We start from the raw sequence: 21,766 nt of genomic DNA, 5'->3' as shown, positions 1-21,766 counted from the left end.
CCAGTCAACACCATTGTGCCTCGGGGGTGGGGAGGATTCCCATTCTGAAAGCAGTTCGGGTACATCCGGGTTTTGTTTGCAAAACTCACCTGGGTGACGGGGCGGGGTGGGGGGGGGACTCAGGTGGTGGGCAGGAGAAGATTTAAATTGGGTTGAAAATCTGGCTTGATGCCCTGCCCTGATGGGCCACTTGATGCTGGGGTGTGGTTGATTGAGAAACCTGCAGATGTGGAAGTTTTTTGCACCCACCGAAAGCCCGTCAAGACAAAGCAAGGACTGTGGTGGTACCTTTGCCTTCCTGGTGCCCACAGTCCGCAGTTCTCTGCAGCCCGAGTCCTAATAGAAAAGAGCCTCTCATCCAGGATTCTCCTGGTGGGAGGAAAGCAGAGGAAGTTGCTTCCTACAAGACACAAGTGAGACTAGTTGAGGCTGCAGTGGAGGAAAAACGAGGATTTTTGACATTCCTTCACTGAGGGGCCAGATGCGAGGGTGCCGCGGAGCCGCATGCGTGGCTCCGTCAGAGCTGGCTCGCTTCTCCAGCAACCTTCCTCTCCTGTGTTTTGTTTAGCCTTATTTAGAGTTTTATAAAAAAGCCTTATGTTATGGAAGATGGAGAAACAAAGAAAGAGGAAATCGCATGCTGTAATTCTGACAGCAGATCTATTTGCGCACAAAATGGAACTGTAATGATGCATGTAACATTTTGGCAAGACACTGTGTGTAAATAAACCCTCCCAGGAGTTACCAATCTATCCCAGGACCCGCAGGAAACTTTGCTTGCAGTGCGGGGGCGGGCAGGCCCCCTTACCTTGCAGCTCTCCTCGCTGACGGGGACTCTTATTCTGACAGGCGTTCTGCCTACCCACTTTTGTGCCTGGGCCTGCTTGCCAAGTTTGTGAGGCCCAAGGCTTTCTTGTGGGAGGACGCTGGGCTGTCTTCATGCTCTTTGGCAATGATTAAAGTGAGGTTAGTACCAAAAACCCTTTCATTTTATTCCCTTATCCTTGCTTTTTCAAACCAGATGGCAACCCTGTATTTTCAGCTGTAATTAATTTAAACTATGAGGCAGCGAGTACTGGGAGAGGTAGAGTTGACTCTGCTCAGAAGGGACAGCAGTGGTGTTCCTGCCCAGCCCTCTCTCCTCACCAGATGGCACTGTGTCCCAGTCAGAGCCATGTCCCTCCCCCACCCCCACCCCCCCCACCGCGCTGCTCCGGAGAGGGGCCTGGCCGCAGGGAGAGGGCTGTCCACGGGGCTGCCGCGCTGGCCCCCGATGACACGTGTGAGCTGGAAGGGTTAACGCACACTCGTAATTGTAGCCTTAGTGGACTGGAAGTAACTGGGCTTCAGGTGATGGCTGACATGTTCTTGCCAGGCCGGGCTATCATGTGACCGCCTCAAGACAATGGCGCATAGTTTGAGTGGCTGCTGATTCAGGGAGTACTGGGTGCTTTTTCTTCCTACTCATTTCAGCTGGCAGGATCGCCTCCAAAAGGGGGTATGTTTTAGGTTTAACATTTATTCTTAAAGAAAATTACAAGGGAAATAAAAGCCCTTGGCCACAATTGCAGTCTGGAGGTTTTGACCTCAGCTACTTGACCACTTCCCTCTGTGGAAATTTTACTTGAGTCCCCTCTCTGTGAGTTGGATCAATTAGTGATGGAGAGATCCTTCACATTTAATAGAAAATGAATGCTTTTGTTTAATCTCTCAGTAACTTGTCAGATAACTCCACGGAGCGGCCTCCTACCCCCCACCTTCCCCGCCCCTCCTTGCTCTGAATCGAAGCTCAGGTTAAAACGGAGCGAGGTGACTGCCTACCTGAGGGCTGGGCGGCCAGGGGCCCTCACCTGCCCGCACAGGTAGGCACACGGGGTTTTAGTTTCATCACTGGAGAAACACATTTTCTGGGAGTACAGAAGAGTTGCAGACTGAACAAGATCTGTTCACGATAATATATGTGCAAAACACTTTGTAAAACAGTACGCTAATGTTCTACAAGTGGTAGTTATTACTATTATTAACATTAGCCATCCTTGGATGACTCGAAGTAATTTTTAAAGGCCCATAGTGAGAAATGAGAACCACAAATATGTAGTTTGTGAGTATCCAAAATGCTCACTGGTGATTACAGCATCGACTCCCATCCCTGTGTGTGCCTGAGTTTGCTGAATTTCGTGAGCTGGGTGATGGATGTTCTTTGTTTACTTAATTTTATTTAAAATATTTACATTATTCATGAGCATTTCTCTCATGGACCACTTGGACCGTGGTTACCAAGACTTGAATTTTTGTTGTTGTTGTGGGCCAGAACCATCCTTTTGGAAACCTTTTATTTTTCTCTAGTAGAGAGGGACAAACATGTAGATGATTTATCAAAACTTGTAAGGACTAAAAATTTAATATAGAATTACCATATGATCCAGCAAGTCCACTTTACTTGTATGTGCCCCAAAGAATTGAAAGCAGAGACTCAAACTATTATTTGCCCACCCATGTTCATAGCAGCATTATTCAAAATAGCCAGCAGGTGGAAACAACCCAAATATCCATCACTGGATGAAGAGGTAAAATATGTATGCGCATAATGGAATATCATTCAGCCTTAAAAAAGGGGACAGTTCTGACACACACTACAACACAGACGAACCTTGAAGACATTTGCCAAGTGAAATGTGCTAGTCACAAAAGGACAAATAGTGAATGATTCCATTTATGCGAGGAGTCAAATTCATAGGGAAAGTAGGGTGGTGGTTGTCAGGTGAAGGGGGAGGGGAATGGGGAGTTTGTGTTTAATGGAGACAGAGTTTCAGTTTGGGAAGATGAAAATATTCTGGAGGTGGATGGTGGTGATGGTTGCACAACAGTGTGAATATGCCACTCAATGGCATACTTAAAAATGACTAAAAAGGTGAATTTTATGTGTATTTTACCACAGTAAAAAATAATCTTCTAAAAACTAATGATTAACTTCAGTTCACTTGAATAAACAATAATGACTCTATTATGTGTTCCATACTCAGCTGGGATGAGCGGTATATAAGAAGGAGGTAAACGGTTTGGAAGACAGCCGAAGTCCAGCTCCCTGGGGATATGATATTCGGTGCCTAATACTAGAGAGTCACAGTGTGATGACTCTTGGGGGGGGGGGTGATGATTGTAATTTAAAGGGTAAAGTTAGGATTAATGATTACCATTTGGTTTTGTACTCCCCAAGAAAAGGAGAGGGTTTATGTCATCGGGGTATTAGGGAATGGTGGTCCTCTGGATTCTCCAAAGGTGTTCTATGTTCTAGTCTCTAGTCTCATCAACTCAAGAGTTTGGGGAAAATGCCACCTCAGTGTCGAACAGAATCACCAGGTTCCCTGAGGTTCCTCCCCCCACCCCCCAGTTTTTTTTTTCCAGGTTTCAGGTTTGGGATACGGACATGATTTTAGTAGCCAGGGAATGGCTTTTAGATGTTCATGATGTTACAATAGAACCAAGTGGACAGCTTAATTAGTTCTGAAGTCCATGAAGTTTGCAAATGAGGATTATTTGTAAGGAAACGCAACTTTATAACTCAGAGATAAATGAAATAGGCCATCTGTGGGTTTTTTTTGTTTGTTTTTAGTCCTTTGGGAACTCTGCTTCAAGAATAGAGATTGATGTGTGATTTGCCTATCAATTGTAATAGCCTTTTCCAAGCACCTGTGGGTCCTCAAAATAATCATTAATTCACATCTTGTTCCTATCATGTAATCTGTGTTAAAAAAAAGGGGGCCAACTTTTTCTCTAGTCTTTGAAAGATGGGGTTCAGCCTAGACTGTCTGGATGCTCAGAGGGAATTAATGCACTAAACGCCTAGCATTAATGCACTACATAATTTACTCTCAGAGAAAAGGTCTTTGAGGTTCTTTGCTACTACTGTTTTAAAGAATATTGGGTAGATCCCTCATTATATTTTATTAGATGAATATTTAATCACTTTACATACACCATACTTAAATTTTCAAACTTTTTAGTCTAGTTATATGACAATTTAACTCAATAATTTAGACAGAAGTTTCTGATGTCAGGGCAGGTGGGTGGTTTTGAGAGGAAAAACTGGCCAATTTTTGTTTGGTGTTGAATAAATATACTGAATTAGAGGTTATCCTCTCATATCAAGAAGTCAGGAAATCATTTGGAACTGGTTGCCACCAGCGTCAGGTGCAGGAAGGTGACTGTGTGGGTGTGCATAGGGGAGGAGGGAGCTGCGGCAAACCCATAGCACAGGCAGGACATTGGCCCGTGTATCTCCGATGTGCGCGCACATGTGATGCAAATATGGCTGGTAATTCATCTGTAATCCTTGCCAAGGTGGGGTCACACAGATAGCCAAGTTAAAATAAAAAGAGTAGGAGGCACTTAGAAGACCACACACTTACTCAGTGACCCAGGTGCTGAAATAACTGTTGGCATCTTGGGTAATGCTGTTAAAAGTGTAGTTCTAGATGACTGAGAGTGTTGAAATCATCCTGATTTGGAGTTTTCTATTCTGTTGACCTTAGTTCTTACTTACTAGACCTTATGTCCTGATGTTTGGTTCAGAAATATACTACCACAAGTTGAAGGGAGTTATCTTTTCCCGTGTGCTCTGCGTTAGATCGTATCTGGAGTATTATCTTTAGTTCTGGGCACCACACTTACAGATGAATGTTCATTTGTAGGGCATGTGGAGGTGGGTGTCAGGATGGTGAGGGGTCCAGTCCAGTATAATTCGGAGCAATTCTGTGGTGAAGAGAAATCTGGGTATGGCAGGACTGACACAGCAGTTTTCCAGGAGTTAGAAGAGGAAATAGACTTCATTGAGTTTTTCGAAACGCTTCCCAAAGGTTTGGACCTTTGACCAAAGAATCATACTGGAAAGCAGATTTCATTCATTGTGAGGAAGAACCTTTCACTGAAGCTCTTCAGTCGTAGAGTGAAATGCCTGAAGAGGAGGTAAGTGCCCATCCTCAGAAGTGTTTAAGAAGTAGCTGCCCCTCAGTTACGGAATGAATGAGTCACGGGGGTGGAAGGCACAGCACAGGGAACCTAGTGGCACTCTAATAGGGATGTGTGAGGAAGAACATATAGACGTGTGGGATCACCCTGTGGTACACCTGAAACTAATGTAACATTGTGCATCAACTATACTTCAGTTAAAATAAAAAGTAGCCTTATGGCCGTCTTAGGGATGCTCTGATTCCTCACTCTCTCCTTTATTCCCGGCCGTTTTACCATGAAGCTTCCTTCCTTTGAGCAGGACAAAACATCCAGTCTTTTTGCTAAATGGCTTTATAATGTTTTCCAACGATTTGCAGCAAAATGCAGAGTAAACACTAAGAGTAAGGCTTCTGAAGAACTTGAGTGGGGTTATGAAGGATGGCTTGGTACCAGCCCAGAAGAATGGAAGCAGGAATAACGATTGAAGGTGTTTTCAGACCAGTCCTTTCCGGGGGTTTTGCGATGGCTGCAGTGGGCTCTCCATGTCCCCCTGTGTCAGTGCTGCTTGGGTCACCAGCTTCGTGAGCTCCTCTGCCTTGTTCAGGCCAGTTAGTGCTGGTTTTTCCTAAGAATTCATGTGCTCTTTGGTTGGTTCATTTGGAAGTTAGTCACTGTGAGCCAGGCACTGGTCTAGACACCGACTGGTGAAGTCTTCTGAGCAGCGTGCTGTGCGTGGAAGTCACTTTCCCGAGTTTGTTTCATCCTAGGTGTGTCTAGAGGGACCTTTCTTCTCTCTGGGTCTCAGACCAGTGGATAGCTAAGCAAGGCGGGGGGGTGCTTCCATCCTCCACCTTCCTGAGGAGGGTGTGTAAAGCAGCAGGTCACACACCACTTTTCTAGCACAAGGAAGGTATGCCTGTGGATCTTAGAATCAGACTGGGGCGGGGGGGGGGGGGGGAAACAGCAGGGATAGCTGAGCTCTGGGTTGACCCAGCAAAGCCAGCACTGGCATTCGACAGTCTCGGTGGGCAGGTCCCTTTGCTCCCCCTCATTCGCCCGTCCGGCCCCAGCTGACCCAAGCATTCCCTAAATGAGGACAGCAGAGCAGAATAACACCATATTGATGCTGCTGTTGTTGTGAAGGGAGGTAGATGGTCTTTTCTAGGCTTTTGTCCACCTCAGACATTTTAGCTCAGTTACAGAAGGGACGACATAATGTTTTCCATCCCATCTCTGGTACAAGGACTCTGCTTAATGACAAAAATATGATAGTGGTTGTATTTTTTAAATATCTTTCATCGAGAGACTACATAATGACAAACGCTCCTACCAGTTTAGTAGCAGTAGGAATTTTTTTTTTTTTAAGATTTTATGTATTTATTTGACAGAGAGACAGCGAGAGAGTGAACACAAGCAGAGGGAGTGGGAGAGGGAGAAGCAGGCTTCCCGCGGAGCAGGGAGCCCGATGCGGGGCTCGGTCCCAGCACCCTGGCTCATGACCTGAGCTGAAGGCAGACGCTTAACGACTGAGCCACCCAGGCATCCCAGCAGTAGGAATTTTAAATTAATTTATATTTTATGAGTCTCAGGCACACCTCCATTCACATGAAAACTCCGCGAGTGTGCACTTGTGGGCCGTGTGATCTGTCCGCGGGGTGAGCGGCGCTTGCTGTGCGCATGGACCCTGGGGCCCCTGCCCACAGGTGGAGGCCCGCTGCCTTGGTGGCGGTCATTGGCAACCGTGGTGTGGTGGGGGAGGGCTGGATGAGATGCTCTACAAGTCATGTTGTCAGGTTGACCTCTTTTCTCAAACGTTAGTTTTTCCTCGTGTCTCAGCTGATGATGGAAAACATGTGCAGAAGGGTCTGGTCAAAGAAAACCAATGCCTTATTTACATGGGGTTGAGCTATTTGGAAACTGGCTTGAGTCTCCCAGCTAGAGCTTTGCCCCGCCCACCGGCGCTGCTGGGAGTCTTGCCTCCTGTGGGTGACAGTTCTGGAAAGTTTTTCCTTTGTGCAGGCGGTTGGCTCTGTGAATGCTGGAGTGGTAGACGGGGAAGGGGGCCTGTCTACTCTTCCTTTACACACTGCTCTGGCATACCTCGTTGCCTTGCTTCTTGGCCCACCATGAGGAGCAGGGTGACGAGCAGTGGCAGTGGCTTCTCCAGGAGTGACCCTGTCGTCGCTGACCCAGGAATGCACGCGGCCGAGCAGCCTGAGACGACTTGGGCCAGGCCTGTCACGGGGCCCTGCTCCGTCATATCCTAGAGCTGTGTTTATGCTGAATGAAGATCCTGAGTCACCAAGAAAGGAAAGAAGTCGTGGGATGTTTCAGACAGGTTTCTTTCTTTCTTTTTTTTTTTTTAAGATTTTATTTATTTGACAGAGAGAGACACAGCGAGAGAGGGAACACAAGCAGGGGGAGTGGGAGAGGGAGAAGCAGGCTCGCCACTGAGCAGGGAGCCCGATGCGGGGCTCGATCCCAGGACCCCGGGACCATGACCTGAGCCGAAGGCAGACGTTTAATGACTGAGCCACCCAGGCGCCCCTGAGACAGGTTTCTAACTAAAATAGTTGAAAAATGTATTCTCTCCTAAGGCTTACATTTCAATTTTATCTTGAAGCTTTACTTAAGTGGTTGTGCTGGGTACACGCAACCCTGTGGCTCCAGGTGACGTCAGTCAAGTTTCCTGGCTGCCCTGGGGTCCTTTGTGTGTGTGTGCAGATCTGTATAGTAATTGTGCTTAAGGAGAGACCCACTTTCCCCTGGAGTTCCTTCCTGTCTCCTGCAGAAAGAAGGGCAGGAGTTCCCAGAACGCTCATGACGGCTGGCCTGAGGGAGGAATGGAGGGAAATCTGAGGAATCTTGAAGGCTGGAGAGTATGCAGAGATGTCCTTATACTAATTTAGTGCCTCTCACTCCTGGGAAGGCTTTGATTGGAAACCCTTGACGCAATTACAGAGACAGAGTCCAAGTCGGTAACGGCGGAAATGTCACTTAGATACATATTTCCTCTTTGTGATCTCTCCCCCCTCTCCCTGCCCTAGAGAAATGTGCTGTTTCTGAAGCCCCTGAAGGCCATTTCTGCAGAAGAGGAAGGGTTGGCCTCATTTGAGTCCCTGCCTCACCACCTACCTGCCTCGTGACCTTGGGTGATCGCTCCACCTCTCAGCTCTGGTTCCCTCCGTGTTCCAAGGGCATGGTGGCGGGCGCCCCAGACGGCTTGCACAAGCACGCACTGATGCAGGAAGGCGGGGGACAGTACTCACAGTTGGCCCAGGGGCTTGAGGGGTTGGTTATTGATGGGCCCATCAGTGCAGGAATGATGGAAAGATCTGGTGGGTCATTTATGCCGTCATCTGTCCAAAATGTTACTGAGCCAAAAGGTTTTGGATTATAACTTGGCTGACAGGCGTCTTCCCTCTTGTATGTGGGGGCAGCTGGGGATGCCTTTTCCTGGCTTCCTGAATTGCTCTTGGAAGTGAAGTGGGGACAGCTTAACCCTCCAGCTTCTCCCTGGCAGGCCTGGCTTCACATACACTGTCTCAACTTGTGTCGTCATTTCTTGGTGTTCATTAACTATGCCTCCTAATGACAGGCATGCATGACAAGGTCCATTGGATCTTAGGAGCCTCTTTGAAAATGAAGCATGAAGACATTCATGCATTCGCAGGGGGGCAGGATTTGTTAATTACAGATAAAGCAGAAAAAAACATGATTGTGGAGAATAAAGAAGTATAAAACAATGGTGGGGAAAAGCCATGGAAATTGTACTGGTTTCCCAGGAACGCCCTGACAAAGTACCACAAAGTAAAGGGCCCAAACAGGAGAAATAGATTGTCTCCCAGTCCTGGAGACTACAAGTCCCAGATCAGGGTGTCAGCAAGGTTGGTGTCTTCTTGAGAGCTGTGAGTGTGGATCTGTTCTTGCCTCTTTCCTAACTTCTTGTGGCCTCAAGCATTCCTTGGCTTGTAGATGGCATTCTCCTTCTCGTGCCATTTCCCCTTTGCCATTTTGTTCAAATTTCCCCCTTTTTATAAGGACGCCAGTCCTATTGGATTAGGGCCCACCCTCATGACCTCATCTTAACTTGATTATCTGCAAAGACTCTTTCCACATGAAATTACATTTACAGGTCCTGGGGATTAGGACTTCAACATCTTTTGGGGGAAACACAGTTCAACCCATAACAAATTAAAAGCGATTTATAGTGGGAAATAGAATGACCAATAGATGTATGAAAATATGCTCAACTGCTCTGGTGACTGGAGAAATGCAAGTTAAAATACCAAGGAGGAATGACTCCACGCCACAAGAATGGCAGAAATCCACAGGCCGCCAAAGCCGGACATCGTGGAGGACGCACGTCGCCAGGGCCGGTGACGCACCGCTGGCTAAGCCGGTGCCGAGTGGACGGCTACGTCATACAGGGTTTTGGCGACATCCGCTGAAGTCCAGAGGGTGGTAAGCTCTGCAACCCAGCAGCGTACTTCTAGATGCCTACCTGAGAGGCACCCAGAAACCCCTGTTGCCAGGATGGAAAGGACAGAAGCACCATGGGACGGTGGACAAGAACAAACCAGAGATGATGGTCCAAGCAGGATGACGGTACGACAGTGGGGTCGTAAGGCGGTACGTGCGGTGTGAGGCCGTAATGTAAATTCAAGATGTGCCGCGTGGTGTTTATAGACAGACTCCTCTGTGGTGAGAGTTCCTAAGCTCAGATAGGAAGACCCCCCAGATACAGAACAGCGGTGCATCTGGAGATGAAGGGGGGACGTGAGCCGGGGCAGGGGGAGCGTGAAGGAAGGGCTTCGGTCGTGTCTGCCGCTTTCTGCTGCATCGATTGCTGCCAGCATTTCCCGTAAGAGGAAAGAAAAGGTCAGAAGCGAACACCATGTGTGATTTCATCTGTCAGTCCTGGGTGGTGGGTACACAGGTCCTTGTCGTTTTCCCTGCTGCTCTCCCTCTCTCTTGAGAGGGAAAGGGGCAAAGGAAAGGCTTTGGAGCCAGTCACATAGACATTAGACATTAGAATCCTTGTACTGTACTGTTTGCAACTTTAGATGAGCTACTTAACCTCTCTGAACCTCAGTTTCCTCCCCTGTAAAACGGGGATGATACTTTGCAGTGTAGTGAGGGGTTTAATAAGACAGTAAGGTCTAGAATATCTGGCGTGTAACATTCAATAAATGATAGTTCACGATAATAAAGATAATCAGGGTAAATGGAGGAATTCCCTGACTTTGAGTTCATTATATTTTTGGACACTACTTCCTAAGGGCAACATTGCAGTGGTATACGCTTCTCACTGGGACTGTAGGTTGCACATGTCATGCAATAGAGCAAATAGGTGTGTGGCTTGGTTCCATGTAGTTGCTTTTTGAAATCTGAGCTAGCAGAAGAGGGACGGTACCTTTGTGGGGAGCTCGTGGGGGAACATGGTTTTGTGGGTGGATAGAAGTGCAACAGCGTAATTCACCGACTGCAGTGCCCTTCATGCGCAGGTTGGGTCCCCTTGGACCTTTGATGGTGGTAGGGCTCTGGCTTTTTTCTTATTGTCAAGTGATGATAATGGTCACATGCAACACAGTGTCTCCCCACAGTTAAAGTCAAGGCAGTCTCTGTCCCCTTTCCACTGCTGACCAGCACATGTTTGTGATTGAAGCAAAGGTCCCAAATTGTTCTGTGTCTTTGGGGCACTGTGAATGCCAGTATTTCCCAGCTTTTCCTGCCTGTGACACACAGCTCATCATCTTGAACCCAGGAGGGGGTCTCTGCCTTCCCTCTGCACCACGGTGTCCTGGTGGTGTCACCACCCCTCTGCTTCCTGTCTGTAGTTGGTACCAAGGAGTGACAGGCTGGATGGGGTGTCTTGGGGACACACCCAAGTGCCCTCTTGCTTGTCAGGAAGCCGTGAATTACCCTGCTCACCAGGAGAAAGCGGGGTGGTGTTTGATGACCTAGGGGACATTTGGGGGGGGCAGGAGGACAAAAAATGGGGAAGGTAGTTACAGAGAAAAAACATTTCACTACTGTTTATTCTCAATATTTAAATGCTCCCTAAATTCTGCTTTTTCAGAAAGTCTCTCTTGCTGGGAATTGTCTCTGAAATTTCTTTAATTCCTTTCTCATTCACCACGGATGCTGTTCACTGGATGCACACATAATGTAGGTACTTCAATAATTCACTTATTCAGTGATTCAGTGAAGAGTTAAACGTCCACCGTGTGCCCAGCCCTACCCGGGGTGCTGGGAGAGGGCAGAGCATGGGGTGTGTGGGGCCCTCCAAAGCATCCCGTGGAGCTGGCCGACTGGAAAGCAAGGCTGACACGATGGAGGGCTGGTCCCATTGCGCGTGTCCACTGTTCCCTCCATCCTCGCAGTCTGGGGGTGGGGGAAGACCTCCTGGAAGCCTAGGGCGGAGCAGGAGGTGGTGAGGGGCTCTCATAGGGGAGAGGATGGCTGAGCAGTCGGTATGTCTGACTGATGCTCTGCCTCTACCTCTATCCTTGGCTAAGTGTTTATCTTCACCATCATGCTCCTCATTTCTGTAAAACTGGGACAGCACCACCTACCCCATTCTAAACCCGAGAGACTCAGTTAGTAATGGCTGTGGGATGCATTTTGTTTTTAAAAAATGATTATTATTTTTAATTCTGGTCAGGCATTTTTATCATACCATGTACCATTCTAGCCATTTTTTGTTGTTGTTGTTTAAAAAAAACCCAAAACTTGTTTTTAATGGAGGGAGTGAGGATTACATAAAGTGGGGCAATGACACAGAACAAATATCAGTCTGGTTCTGAACTTCCCCAGGGTAACAACAAATGCTACAAATCAATGGATCAATGTCTTTGCATGAAGTAGGCTATGCTCTGCTAACAATAAATCCCCAAATTAAAACAACAGAAGTTTATTTTTTGCTCACATAATAGTCCTGGATGAATGTTCAGGTAATAGGCAGGCTCTCTTCTATGGGACCTGTGCTCCTTCCACATTGTGGCTCAGCCATACCACAGGCTCCCTCCAAACCTTTTTTGGACCCTGGACCCTTTTGGCTCTCTGATGACACCTGTTGACCCCTTCTTAGGATATTTTCAAGTGCACAAAACAAAACTCATACTAGTAAAAACCAATTATGTGGACATATAGCCATTCTAGCCATTTTTAAGAGAAGTTTATTTTGTTTTTTGTAATCTCTACACCCAGTGTGGGGCTCGAACTCACAACCCCAAGATCAGGAGTCACATGTTCTTCCAACTGAGCCAGGCAGGCACCCCTCTAGCTATTTTTTTTTTTAAAGATTTTATTTATTTATTTGACAGAGACACAGCGAGAGCAGGAACACAAGCAGGGGGAGAGGGAGAGGGAGAAGCAGGTCTCCTGCTGAGCAGGGAGCCTGGTGTGGGACTCGATCCCAGGACCCTGGGATCATGACCTGAGCCGAAGGCAGACGCTTAACGACTGAGCCACCCAGGCGCCCCCCTCTAGCTATTTTTAAGTGTAGCATTCACTGGCATTAAGTATGTTGTCTGAGGAAGCTTTTTAAAATTAAAAATGCTTTACGGACTTTATTATTATTATTATTGAAGATTTTATTTATTAGAGAGCACACGTGTGCAGTCGTGCGGGGGAGCATGAGTGGTGGGAGCGGCAGGGGCAGAGGGAGAAGCAGGCTCCCCGCCGAGCAGGGAGCCCGATGCGGGGCTCGATCCCAGGACCCCAGGATCGTGACCTGAGCCAAAGGCAGACACTTAACCGACTGAGCTGCCCAGGAGCCCCCTTACTTTACTTTTCTTGTTTGTGCTGGACCGTGAAGGTTTGTTACTGTCCTGTAGGTTCCCAGAGGGCGACCACTCCAGTAAGGAGTGAAGGGGAGCGGGAGGACTGTGCTGGGGAGAGGCCTGTGTCTTGGCTCTGACCCTCCCCTCATGGTCCCCTGCCCCGCTCCGGGGCCTCACCACTGCTCGGGGTCTGCACCCCACTGTTGTGCATGCGGAGGCCGTGGCACACCTTCAGTTTGCTCCTGCAGGGACTGACTGGGCCCTGCCTCATTCATCTGGGCCCAGAGACCTGCAGCACAAGGCGGCGGGCGGGGGGAGGCGCGGGGCCCAGAATGTGTCCTCGAAAGCACTGACTAAAATGGCTTCTGCCCATAGCCCTTCCTCTGCTGGCCGAATTCAGGCTCATACTGGTTTATTGAATAGCTGTCAGTAGTTCATGGAGTTCAGCTGAGGCTCCAGAATAACAAGTAATACCTTCCCAAGGGTTTGCTTTCAAGTCTGAGCTCCTGTTTAAGGGCAGGAAAACCTCACTTTAATGAGAATACAGATGGACACAGTGCACTTTTTTTCACGTGATGGATGGATTCTTCTGCTGTCTCACGGCGCTTTCCCCCAGACACCGTGGACACTTGGCTTCTCGGCTCAGAGAGGGCATTCCTGGGACACTGTGTCCTGGAGGAACGTGCAGTAGGCATCCTCCTTTTTACCTCCTCTCCACGTTTGTCCCCCTGTCTGCTTCCTGTCCTCGAACAGTGGCAGTGGCGGTGCCGCCCCCGGGTGAGTGCGGGTTCCCAGCGAGGGCCGGGGTCCCGGGAGTCAGCCGCCCAGCACCTGGAAGCCCTTTGGGCCCCGACGGGGCTGCAGTTGGTTTTTCATAAGCAGACTTTGTCTTTAACTAGAACGGGGGCGGCTTGGATCTCCCGGGCGGGAAGCGTGTGGTTTGTCTACTGTCCGTGAGCACATGATTCTCTGGGAAACCATGGAGCCTGGGCTATGATTCACTGGAGGAGGGGGAAACATGGAAAACAGTGTCTGTCTTTAAGCTCCGGGAACCAGGAAAATGAGCTGGAAAATTGAGTAATGTATAATTTTACTAAAATTGAACACCGGGTTCTTCAGACATTTTCTTTCTGTGTTTGTCAGTGTCTTGTCTGATCTGTGAGGCCCCACTGCGTCATGCTTGCAGTTGACCGCTTTTCAGGTTACCTTCCCCAAAGTCCTCTTCCCCTGCTCCTGGGGGCAGTGTGGGTGCAGAGCAGGTCTTCGGGGGCGTGGGTTGTGAGTATGGCCCTGGCCTCTCTTCACCTCTGCCCTGTTAGCTGGATGCCTTGAGACAATTCTAGAGCTGTGGTAGCACACAGCTAGGGTCACGGAGCCTCGCTGAGGAAGTCCCGCCGAGCAGCCTGCCGGCCCGTCGAACCCGGGGTCGACTGGACCTTCCCCAAATGGACTGCTGCCTTGGGGCGTCCCTTTCCCCTGTGGTGTGGTTTACTGGTCCCCAGGCCGTGTCTGGCTGTCCCAAGGCTCTGCCGGGTTCATACACATCACCGCACTCTACTAATACTGAAGTGCCGCTTGGACATCAGATTCGGGGGATGGGTGCTGCCCTATGTGTGTGCTGGTGACTTTGGCATTGGATGGAGACAGGTGCTGCCTGAGCTTGCGGCTGCTCCGTCCTGCCAGCCCTGGGCGGCTCTTCATCCCTCGACTCTTTCCAGCATCCCGCCTCCATCCAGGGCCTGTCTGGCTCTCTGGTGCTATAGCTGCCCCTTGGGTCACGAGCCTGCAAGAAGGCAGGGCTGTGTCTCCCTTTCTGTAGCCTTCACAAAACTGGGGCTCAGTTAACTTTGCTTGAGAAACCGGAGTCTGATTTGGACAGAGGCGGATTCGGGCTGGGAAGCTCATCAGTCCTACGGTCCATTCAGCGGCCTCCGCAGAGCTCATTTTGGCGGGCGGCGGGCAGATTGTGTCGGGGGCAGTTTACGTACCTTGTCAAATGTATTTTATCCAACTTGAGAAGGAAACCTGATACTGAGGATGGGGACTGTGATGATGTCACCTTTTCCTAGTGTGATGAAACGTATATTTAGCAGGAAATGTTGATCCAGGCTCGGCACCCGTCCGAAGGGCACGAACAACCCTGCAGCTGGCTCCCCAGCCCTCACATCTTCCCGATTCTGCCCGTCCTCAGTTCCGTGGCCAGCCCCGGTCACCCGTGTGCTGCTTCTCTGTGTTCGCTCGTGGTCCCGGGGGGCCTGCCACACGAGGCGGCATGCTGGGCAAGGAGAGTGCAGGGTGTGCAGGCTTGGTGCGCTCCCAGAAGCCCCCAGGGAAGTCGGGGGGCGGTGCAGAGATGAAGACATTGCTCATAGTGGTGTGATGGGTTCCTGATGAAAGGTGTGCACAGGGCGCTCAGGGATCCAGGGCACAGCAGCTAAAGCTGCGGACACGGTTAGCAGTGAGTGGGTTGTGTGTGTGTGTGGGGGGCCACAGACACACGCGGTCAGGCACCGGGCACGGTTAGCAGTGAGTGGGTTGTGTGTGTGTCGGGGGGGGGCACAGACACATGCGGTTAGGGGCCGGGCACGGTTAGCAGTGAGTGGGTTGTGTGTGGGGGGGAGCACAGACACACGGTTAGAGGCCGAAAGTGGCACGTCTGCTTGGGGAATGGCAAGAAGACTGTTGTAACTGCAGAGCGCCATGCTTGGCGTGAGGGTGGAAAGGTGGTCAGGACCAGAATGGGAAAGGCCTAGAAGGGGTGCTGAGCTACTGAGAATGGTAACTAAGGGCGTGATGTGGTTTGATCTGCTTTATAGAAAGGTCGTGGTGGAGGAATACAAGTAACGCAGGACATCTGAGTCAGGCTGGCCGATTGTCCGTCGCTGGCCTGTGGTGTTACACTGAAGTTCTCCAAGACATAGCCACTGGGGGGACGGGGCAAAGGGAACACGGGACCATATGTATTCTTTCCTACAAGGGCACGTGAGCCTACGATGGAAGAAGGCGTGCCCGTTGCACACCTGCACCTGCCCGTGTGTATAAAATTCCAACGTACCTTTTATCTTATACAGGCAGCGAGGCAGGCTGTGACTTTTGCTTTCTCTGGGTTTCTTAGTGCGTGAGCCTAGGCGTCTCTGCTATAAAACAGGTTGTCCACTGAGGCAAGAGAATGGTCGCTTGTGGACTCTGAGAATAACTTGCATTCCTTAAAGAAAAGTCACTGAAATTTTTATCTGCCACATTTCTAGTTAAAAGACTTCTCATTTGTTATGAGAAAAAGAAGGTGCCGGCAGCAAAGACCGTGGTGGATGGAAGGGGCCAAGACCCGAGGCAGAAGGAACCCTTGCAATAAACGGGGCAGGAGGGAGCTGAGCCGAACCAGCATTCCTGGTCTTTGATCGGCTGTGCCCAACCGGTTCTCTAGCAGATGCTGCAGAGCTGAGGTCACTCAGGTCGTGGGGAGGGGTGGTGTTGGCGGCCCCGTCCGTGTTCCCCACAGCACCTGCCAAGCGCTACACATGCGGCGGCGGTCTCCGGGACTCTGCTGAAGCTGACTGCTGTGGCTGGTGTGTTCCGGATGGTAGAGCTGCGGGGATGCCACCCCTTACCAGCTGTGGCTCCGCTGCCCTGAGTCTCGGTTCTGTCCCCTGGAAAGGTAGCTCTGGCATCTCCTTTGTGCTTTCGGGAAGATCTGGAGAGCTCATGCTGCTGGAGGCCCAGAACAGGATCCACCCCATAGGAGGTGTCTGGTGACTTTGCGTCATCGTTCTCTTCATCCTTTTGAATGGCAGATCCATGTCCAGCCGAGCCAGCCCCGAGCACACCAGCTAGTTCTCCAGGCCCCGAGCCCGTGGAGTTTATTATAGAAGGGCTCTGATGTGGGGCGGGGGGGGATGCCGGGTGAGGGTGCCACCGAGGGGCTTTGGAGTCACGCCGACCTGGGTTAGCACTGGGGCTCCTCAGCTTCCTGGTGAGCTGTTTGACCTGAGCCTCGGGAAACGGAAACACTGCTAAGTCTTTATCCCCCACGCGGTGGAGAACTCTGTGACATCATGAGCGTGCAGCGCCTGGCTCAGGGCCGGCATCCCGTTCGCCATTTGGGGCATGCCGGGTATTCCCGTCTGAGCGCTCTTCCCCCTCTTTCAGGAGCAAGACTGCCAACGGAGACTGCCGAAAAGACCCCCGGGAGCGGAGCCGCAGCCCCATCGAGCGCGCCGTGGCCCCCACCGTGAGCCTGCACGGCGGCCAGCTGTTCGCGTCCCTGCCCGGCCTCAGCCTGGAGCAGCCACTAGCACTGACCAAGAACAGCATGGACGCCAGCAGGCCGGCAGGCATCTCACCCACGCTGACCCCAGCGGAGCGGCAGCAGGTATGCCCCTGTCCGTAGGGTTCAGGGCCAGGAGGGAGGTGGTGGGAGAGCTGGGTTTAGCTTCAGTTCTGCGCTGGGAGAAAGGAGGAGCGGTGGCAGCACGGACCCTTTCACCGAATGCCACCGAGACCTGCGCGGGCCTGGCCTCCCACGCCTGACAGCCTTGGACCAGACGTTTAACCTCTCTGGGGCTTAGTGTCTTTGCACAAGGCAGGGTTGGTTTAGGCGAAGTCTGTTTTCAGCAGTCTTCCTCGGCGATCCTGTTTCTAGAAGGATCAAGGAAGATCCTGCATTTACCTGTTAGAAGGTCACACCGACGAAGTTAAATGTCAGGTTCCTTTGCTTTGGGTTGGAATCCTATAGAGTCAGTGGTCAGAGCGGTTATTAGCTCCTGCTGGTGAGGAATCTGTGATTAGCGGGTAGGGATGTTTTTTTATTAAAGGAAAATAAGGAAATTAAATTCTTAATAAACACAGTTTGCTTGATTAAAAAAAAACAACAGTATTTCAAAAGTGGGGCTCCTGGGGAAATGCTTCAAAGGAAGCATTAGCATCGAGGTTTGGAATCCCTGCCCGAGCCCATGGTGTTTCTCTGTGAACCTCTGGGGCCTGTGACCCAATAGGTCCCCGGTCAGCGTTTGCTGAAGACTGACGGACAGTGAGTGAGGCAGGTGCCGTGTCCCGAGGAGATGCTGGGCACAGCTGGGGGCTCTGCTGCTGCGCATGGCACGGCTTCCCTGCAGCCCCCCACCGCCGCGACAGCACCCCTGCCCGGCTCTGATCCAGTCTCTCGTACTGTTGGGGGCGGGCTCTGGGCATTGGGAGAGGGGGTGCTGGTGCCTGGGGTCCCAGTAAGGCTGACGAGCCGTTGTGCTTCCTGTGTGGGAGCCAGGCATCTCCATTCCATTTGTTTCATTCATTTAACGAAACTGGGTAGGTGCCTACTGTGTGCGGGGGGGGAGGATGCTAGAAGCTGGTCAGGCAAGCTAGAGGCACTCAGGGTTTTTGTCCAGCGGAGACCAGTTATCCAGTAGCAGACAGCCACTTACTCTGATAGGAACTGGGGGCCAAGTTACCCCTCCATTCACGGAGTGCGCACTGTGCCCTGGGGCGCTGCAAAGCCCTGGAGACACAGAGACACGTGTAGGATGCAGTTCCAGCCTGGAAGGAGCTCACAGTCTGGTCACGGAGGTGGGTGCGTGCAGGAGAGCTGCACTCAGAGGCCAAAGGAGAGGGTGTTTAAGCATCAGAGATTGGTTTCTAGGATCAGGGAATTCAGCCAGTGCTGTGAGGAGTCCCTCGATGGGGCATGGGGTGGGGGGGGCCTCCACTGGGAAGTTCAGTCTCTGAGCCCATGGTGGCTTGGGGGAGGAAGTTCCCGGAAACCCCTGGAACTATCTGCCCAGAACAGCTGTCTCTGAAGCTGTAGTGTTGGCTTGGAGCAAGGGTTTCTGTGACTTTGAGGGTCTTTTGGTTGATCCTGGTCGTATTTGCTGTGTGAGAAGTGTGCCACTGGACAGAGTGACCTGGCTCTTTTCACCATGCTCTCCCCAACCCTTCTGCGAAGTGTGCCTGGCTGCCCAGTCCAGCAAGAGGGCCCCTGGCCCGTCAGATGTGCTGTGGGGCTGTTGAGCGGGTTTTCTAGGACTGAGGACCTTGAATTCCCACCTGAGTTCTTAGGGGATTCCTGGATGGAGAACAAAGCCAGTGGCCGTGGAATAAGTTCATAGCTTTCCCAGGGCAGGTACAGTGGCTTTGGCTTCCCTGACATGTGTCAGCGGCCCAGGCCTAAACTTCAAGGCCGGGGTTGGTGGAGAAGCATGTGTTTTATGGCCCTGGGGACCCTTCATCGAGCTCCTTCCTGTGCCAGCATGGTATGGCCTGGGTGGTCACTGGAGCCTGAGCTTCCTCTCGGACGGTTACCAAGTGCTGTGCCAGGTACCGGGCTGGCCTTGCCGTCTGGGGTGGGTGTCACCGGCGCGCTGTCAGGGTGGCTCCCGTGGGGAGGGGTGCCTGCCGGGCTGCGGCTCTGAGCCAGGGAAGGCATGGGGATGGGGCTTCCTGGAGCAACGGCACAGCGCTGGGTGGAGGGCGGGCGGGGGAAGCCTCCCACTCAGATCTATGGGAACTGGGATGGGAAAGTTCCCAGAGAGGGCACGTCTGGGGAGGCTGCAGAAAGTGTCACCTGCTTCATGTTTCTGTGATGGCGGCTCTGGGGGGATGGTGTGACCTAAAGAAAGCTATGGAAGAGCCGGCGGGAGTGGCTTTGAGGACAGCAGCCGATGAGGAGATGCAGGGTAGGGGTACATAGTAACAAGAATGGTTCTCTTCTGGGAGCTTTTTCCCCAAGGCGGCCTTGGCCGGGGGTCCGGGGTGGGGGGGTGCAGCCAGAGCAGGGGCGGGGCGAGGGCTGAGTGGGGTGTGAGTGACAGTCTCGGCCTGGCCCTGCCGCGGGTTGCCTGCGGAAGCTCCAGCAGGCTACTCGTTTCTGGCCTTCGTTTTCGCCATCTGGAAGGCGAGGGTGTGGCGGGGGAGTTTGGGCCACGGAGCTCCCCACACTCACCATCTGGAGGCGGGAGGCCGGTTCCAGGTGGGTGTGTGGCGCTGCAGCCCGGCCGAGGGGGCAGGTGGTGTGGCCCGTCCCGGGAGCGCTCCGCCAGGCCGCCCTGGGCTGGGCTGTAGGGAGGAGAGAGGCCGAGCCCGCTGTCCATGTGTCTGTCCCCAGCGTCTCCTTCGTCCCCGGCCAGGGGGTTCCTGGAGATGACCCACTACTACCAGGAGTGAGGTTAGAACGTCTTCACGGCATCCCCACGCTCGCCCCGGGTTCTGCCTTGCTGGTCCCTGCTCAGGGGCCACCTTCTGTCCCGAGTGGCTGACATTAGGCTGGACGTTGACTTGATTCTTCTAGCTTTATTCTGAGCTTCCCCAAATTCATTCTCTGATGCTTTACATTTCTTCACCTTCCATGACCCCTTCCCCAAGACAGGCCCCCACTTGGTGACATTTGCGTCAGTCAGGACTTTAGTTGCAAGGAACAAAAACCAGCCTGAGCTGACAGAAGCACAAAAGGAAGGGAGTTTTACTGGGAGGACCTGGGGCGTCTCCGGGAGCCCGGGGTCATGGGTACGGCAGGATCAGGAAGGAAGGGCCAGCCCTTGCCCGGGAGGGCTGGTGAGGAAGCCGGGCCCTCCCTCCCCTGGCTCTGTGCCGGTCCATGTCTCTGCATCCCCTTCTCTCTCTGCTTCTCAGCCACACAGCCAGCCTGGCGTGACCACCCCTGACTTCTGAGGTCAGCCTGAATCTCATAACTCAGTCTGGCTTAGTAGCTGGCCCCACGCCCGGGTCAGATTTCTAGCCTGGCCAACGGGGCAGAGGTCACTTATGGACATGGCCGCCTTAGCCCCACCTCATGGATGGAGGGCACATTCTACGAGAGGGGAGCCAGGGAGAGCTCAGGGTCAGGGTTAAAAAGAACCTTCAGAAGGTGGGCTCCAGGCTGCAGGCTGCCCTCCAGGGATAGCAAGACCAGCCCTGAAGGGCAGGACCCCTGCCACCACAGGTTTGGCCCCAAACTCTCACCTTCGGGCGGTCCTCCAGCCCCCTCTTCAGCTGCTACTCTTCCCGTCTCACCCACGGAGGAGTGGAGGTGAGCGGTGAAGGTGCTGTCTGATGTGGGGAGCAGACCTGGCCTCGAAGCCACGTTCTCTCTGCACCACTTTTGTCCACACTGTGACGGGTCACACTCACTCCATCCCCGTTGCTGATGTGTTGAGCTAGTAATGAAACCCCCAATTTTTCCTTTACATGCTGCTGCTGAGCTGCGTCTTCCCCCATCTTCGATGTGAGTAATTCGGTGTTAGGCTCAAGCACGTCCCGGCCCATCCTTGTAGGTCCGGATCTTTATCACAGAACATGTTTTTCACTCCTGTTCATTTCCCATCATGGGAAGGTTTGCTGTGCAAGCCTTTTGTGTCTTTATCCTGGCTACTGATTGAACTCTTTAAAGGAGAGGCCAGAGGTAGAGAAACCCTGACTGCCCTCACATCGGCATTGTTCTTATGCTTGGGCCTTCTGAGGGGGCCCTTCAGCCAGCTCCCCTCTGGTTTTCCTGGAAATCCAGGCACATCCTCCTCTACCTTGTCTCTGGTGCTGTCGGGAGATGTCTTTCTGGCTAGAACCTGAGGAGGCTGTTTGATTTACAGGTATTTTCTGTCCTGGATACTTGCCGAGGTCTGGGGCTCCAGAAACGCTTCTTGGTCCTTGCTCTGAAGTGTGCACAGCTAGGGGAGCCAGGTGCTGGGGTCTTCTGGGAGCACTTGGAAGGCATGATTGACTTGCTGAATGGGGAGGTGGTGATGGTTGAACAAGTAACAGTTTTTACCAGGCAGACAGTGCGGTGGTCGTGGGGAAGGAGTGTGCGTCGGCAGAGCAAATTGGGCCAGGGGTGGGATGCACGTAAGTTCATACTTGGATGTACTTCCTGCGTCTCCATCTCCATCAGGATTTGTGTGGTCATAATAGAAACCAAGTTGAGCTGTCTTTAGCTTAAGCAAAAACTGGGAGTGTGTTGGGAGGGTACTGGAAGGGCTCAGAGAAGCCCTTGGGCTATAGGGCACACGCCGAGAAGGGCAGGGACCGGGCTGCCCTGGGGACTTGACCGC

The 21,766-nt window shown here is 51.8% G+C and overlaps 1 protein-coding gene across 6 annotated transcripts in view; it reads left to right on the top strand.

Moving 5' to 3' along the window:
- The window catches only part of VGLL4 (vestigial like family member 4), a 150,981-nt gene that overhangs the window by 125,534 nt on the left and 3,681 nt on the right, over positions 1 to 21,766 (top strand). For 5 of the 6 annotated variants that reach the window (XM_027584183.2, XM_027584184.2, XM_027584185.2 and 2 more), the window contains one exon: positions 16,884 to 17,106. In XM_027584183.2, the coding sequence (XP_027439984.1) occupies positions 16,884 to 17,106 (223 nt within the window). Of the gene's footprint in view, positions 1 to 893; positions 967 to 16,883; positions 17,107 to 21,766 lie in introns of those variants that run through there. The other variant, XM_027584187.2, reaches the window with a different exon arrangement.

Source organism: Zalophus californianus, chromosome 1 (genome assembly GCF_009762305.2).
Source record: "Zalophus californianus isolate mZalCal1 chromosome 1, mZalCal1.pri.v2, whole genome shotgun sequence".
NCBI classification, from domain to species: domain Eukaryota; kingdom Metazoa; phylum Chordata; class Mammalia; order Carnivora; family Otariidae; genus Zalophus; species Zalophus californianus.
The sequence above is the reverse complement of the archived record's forward strand: the minus strand, read 5'-3'. Positions and strand labels throughout refer to the sequence as shown.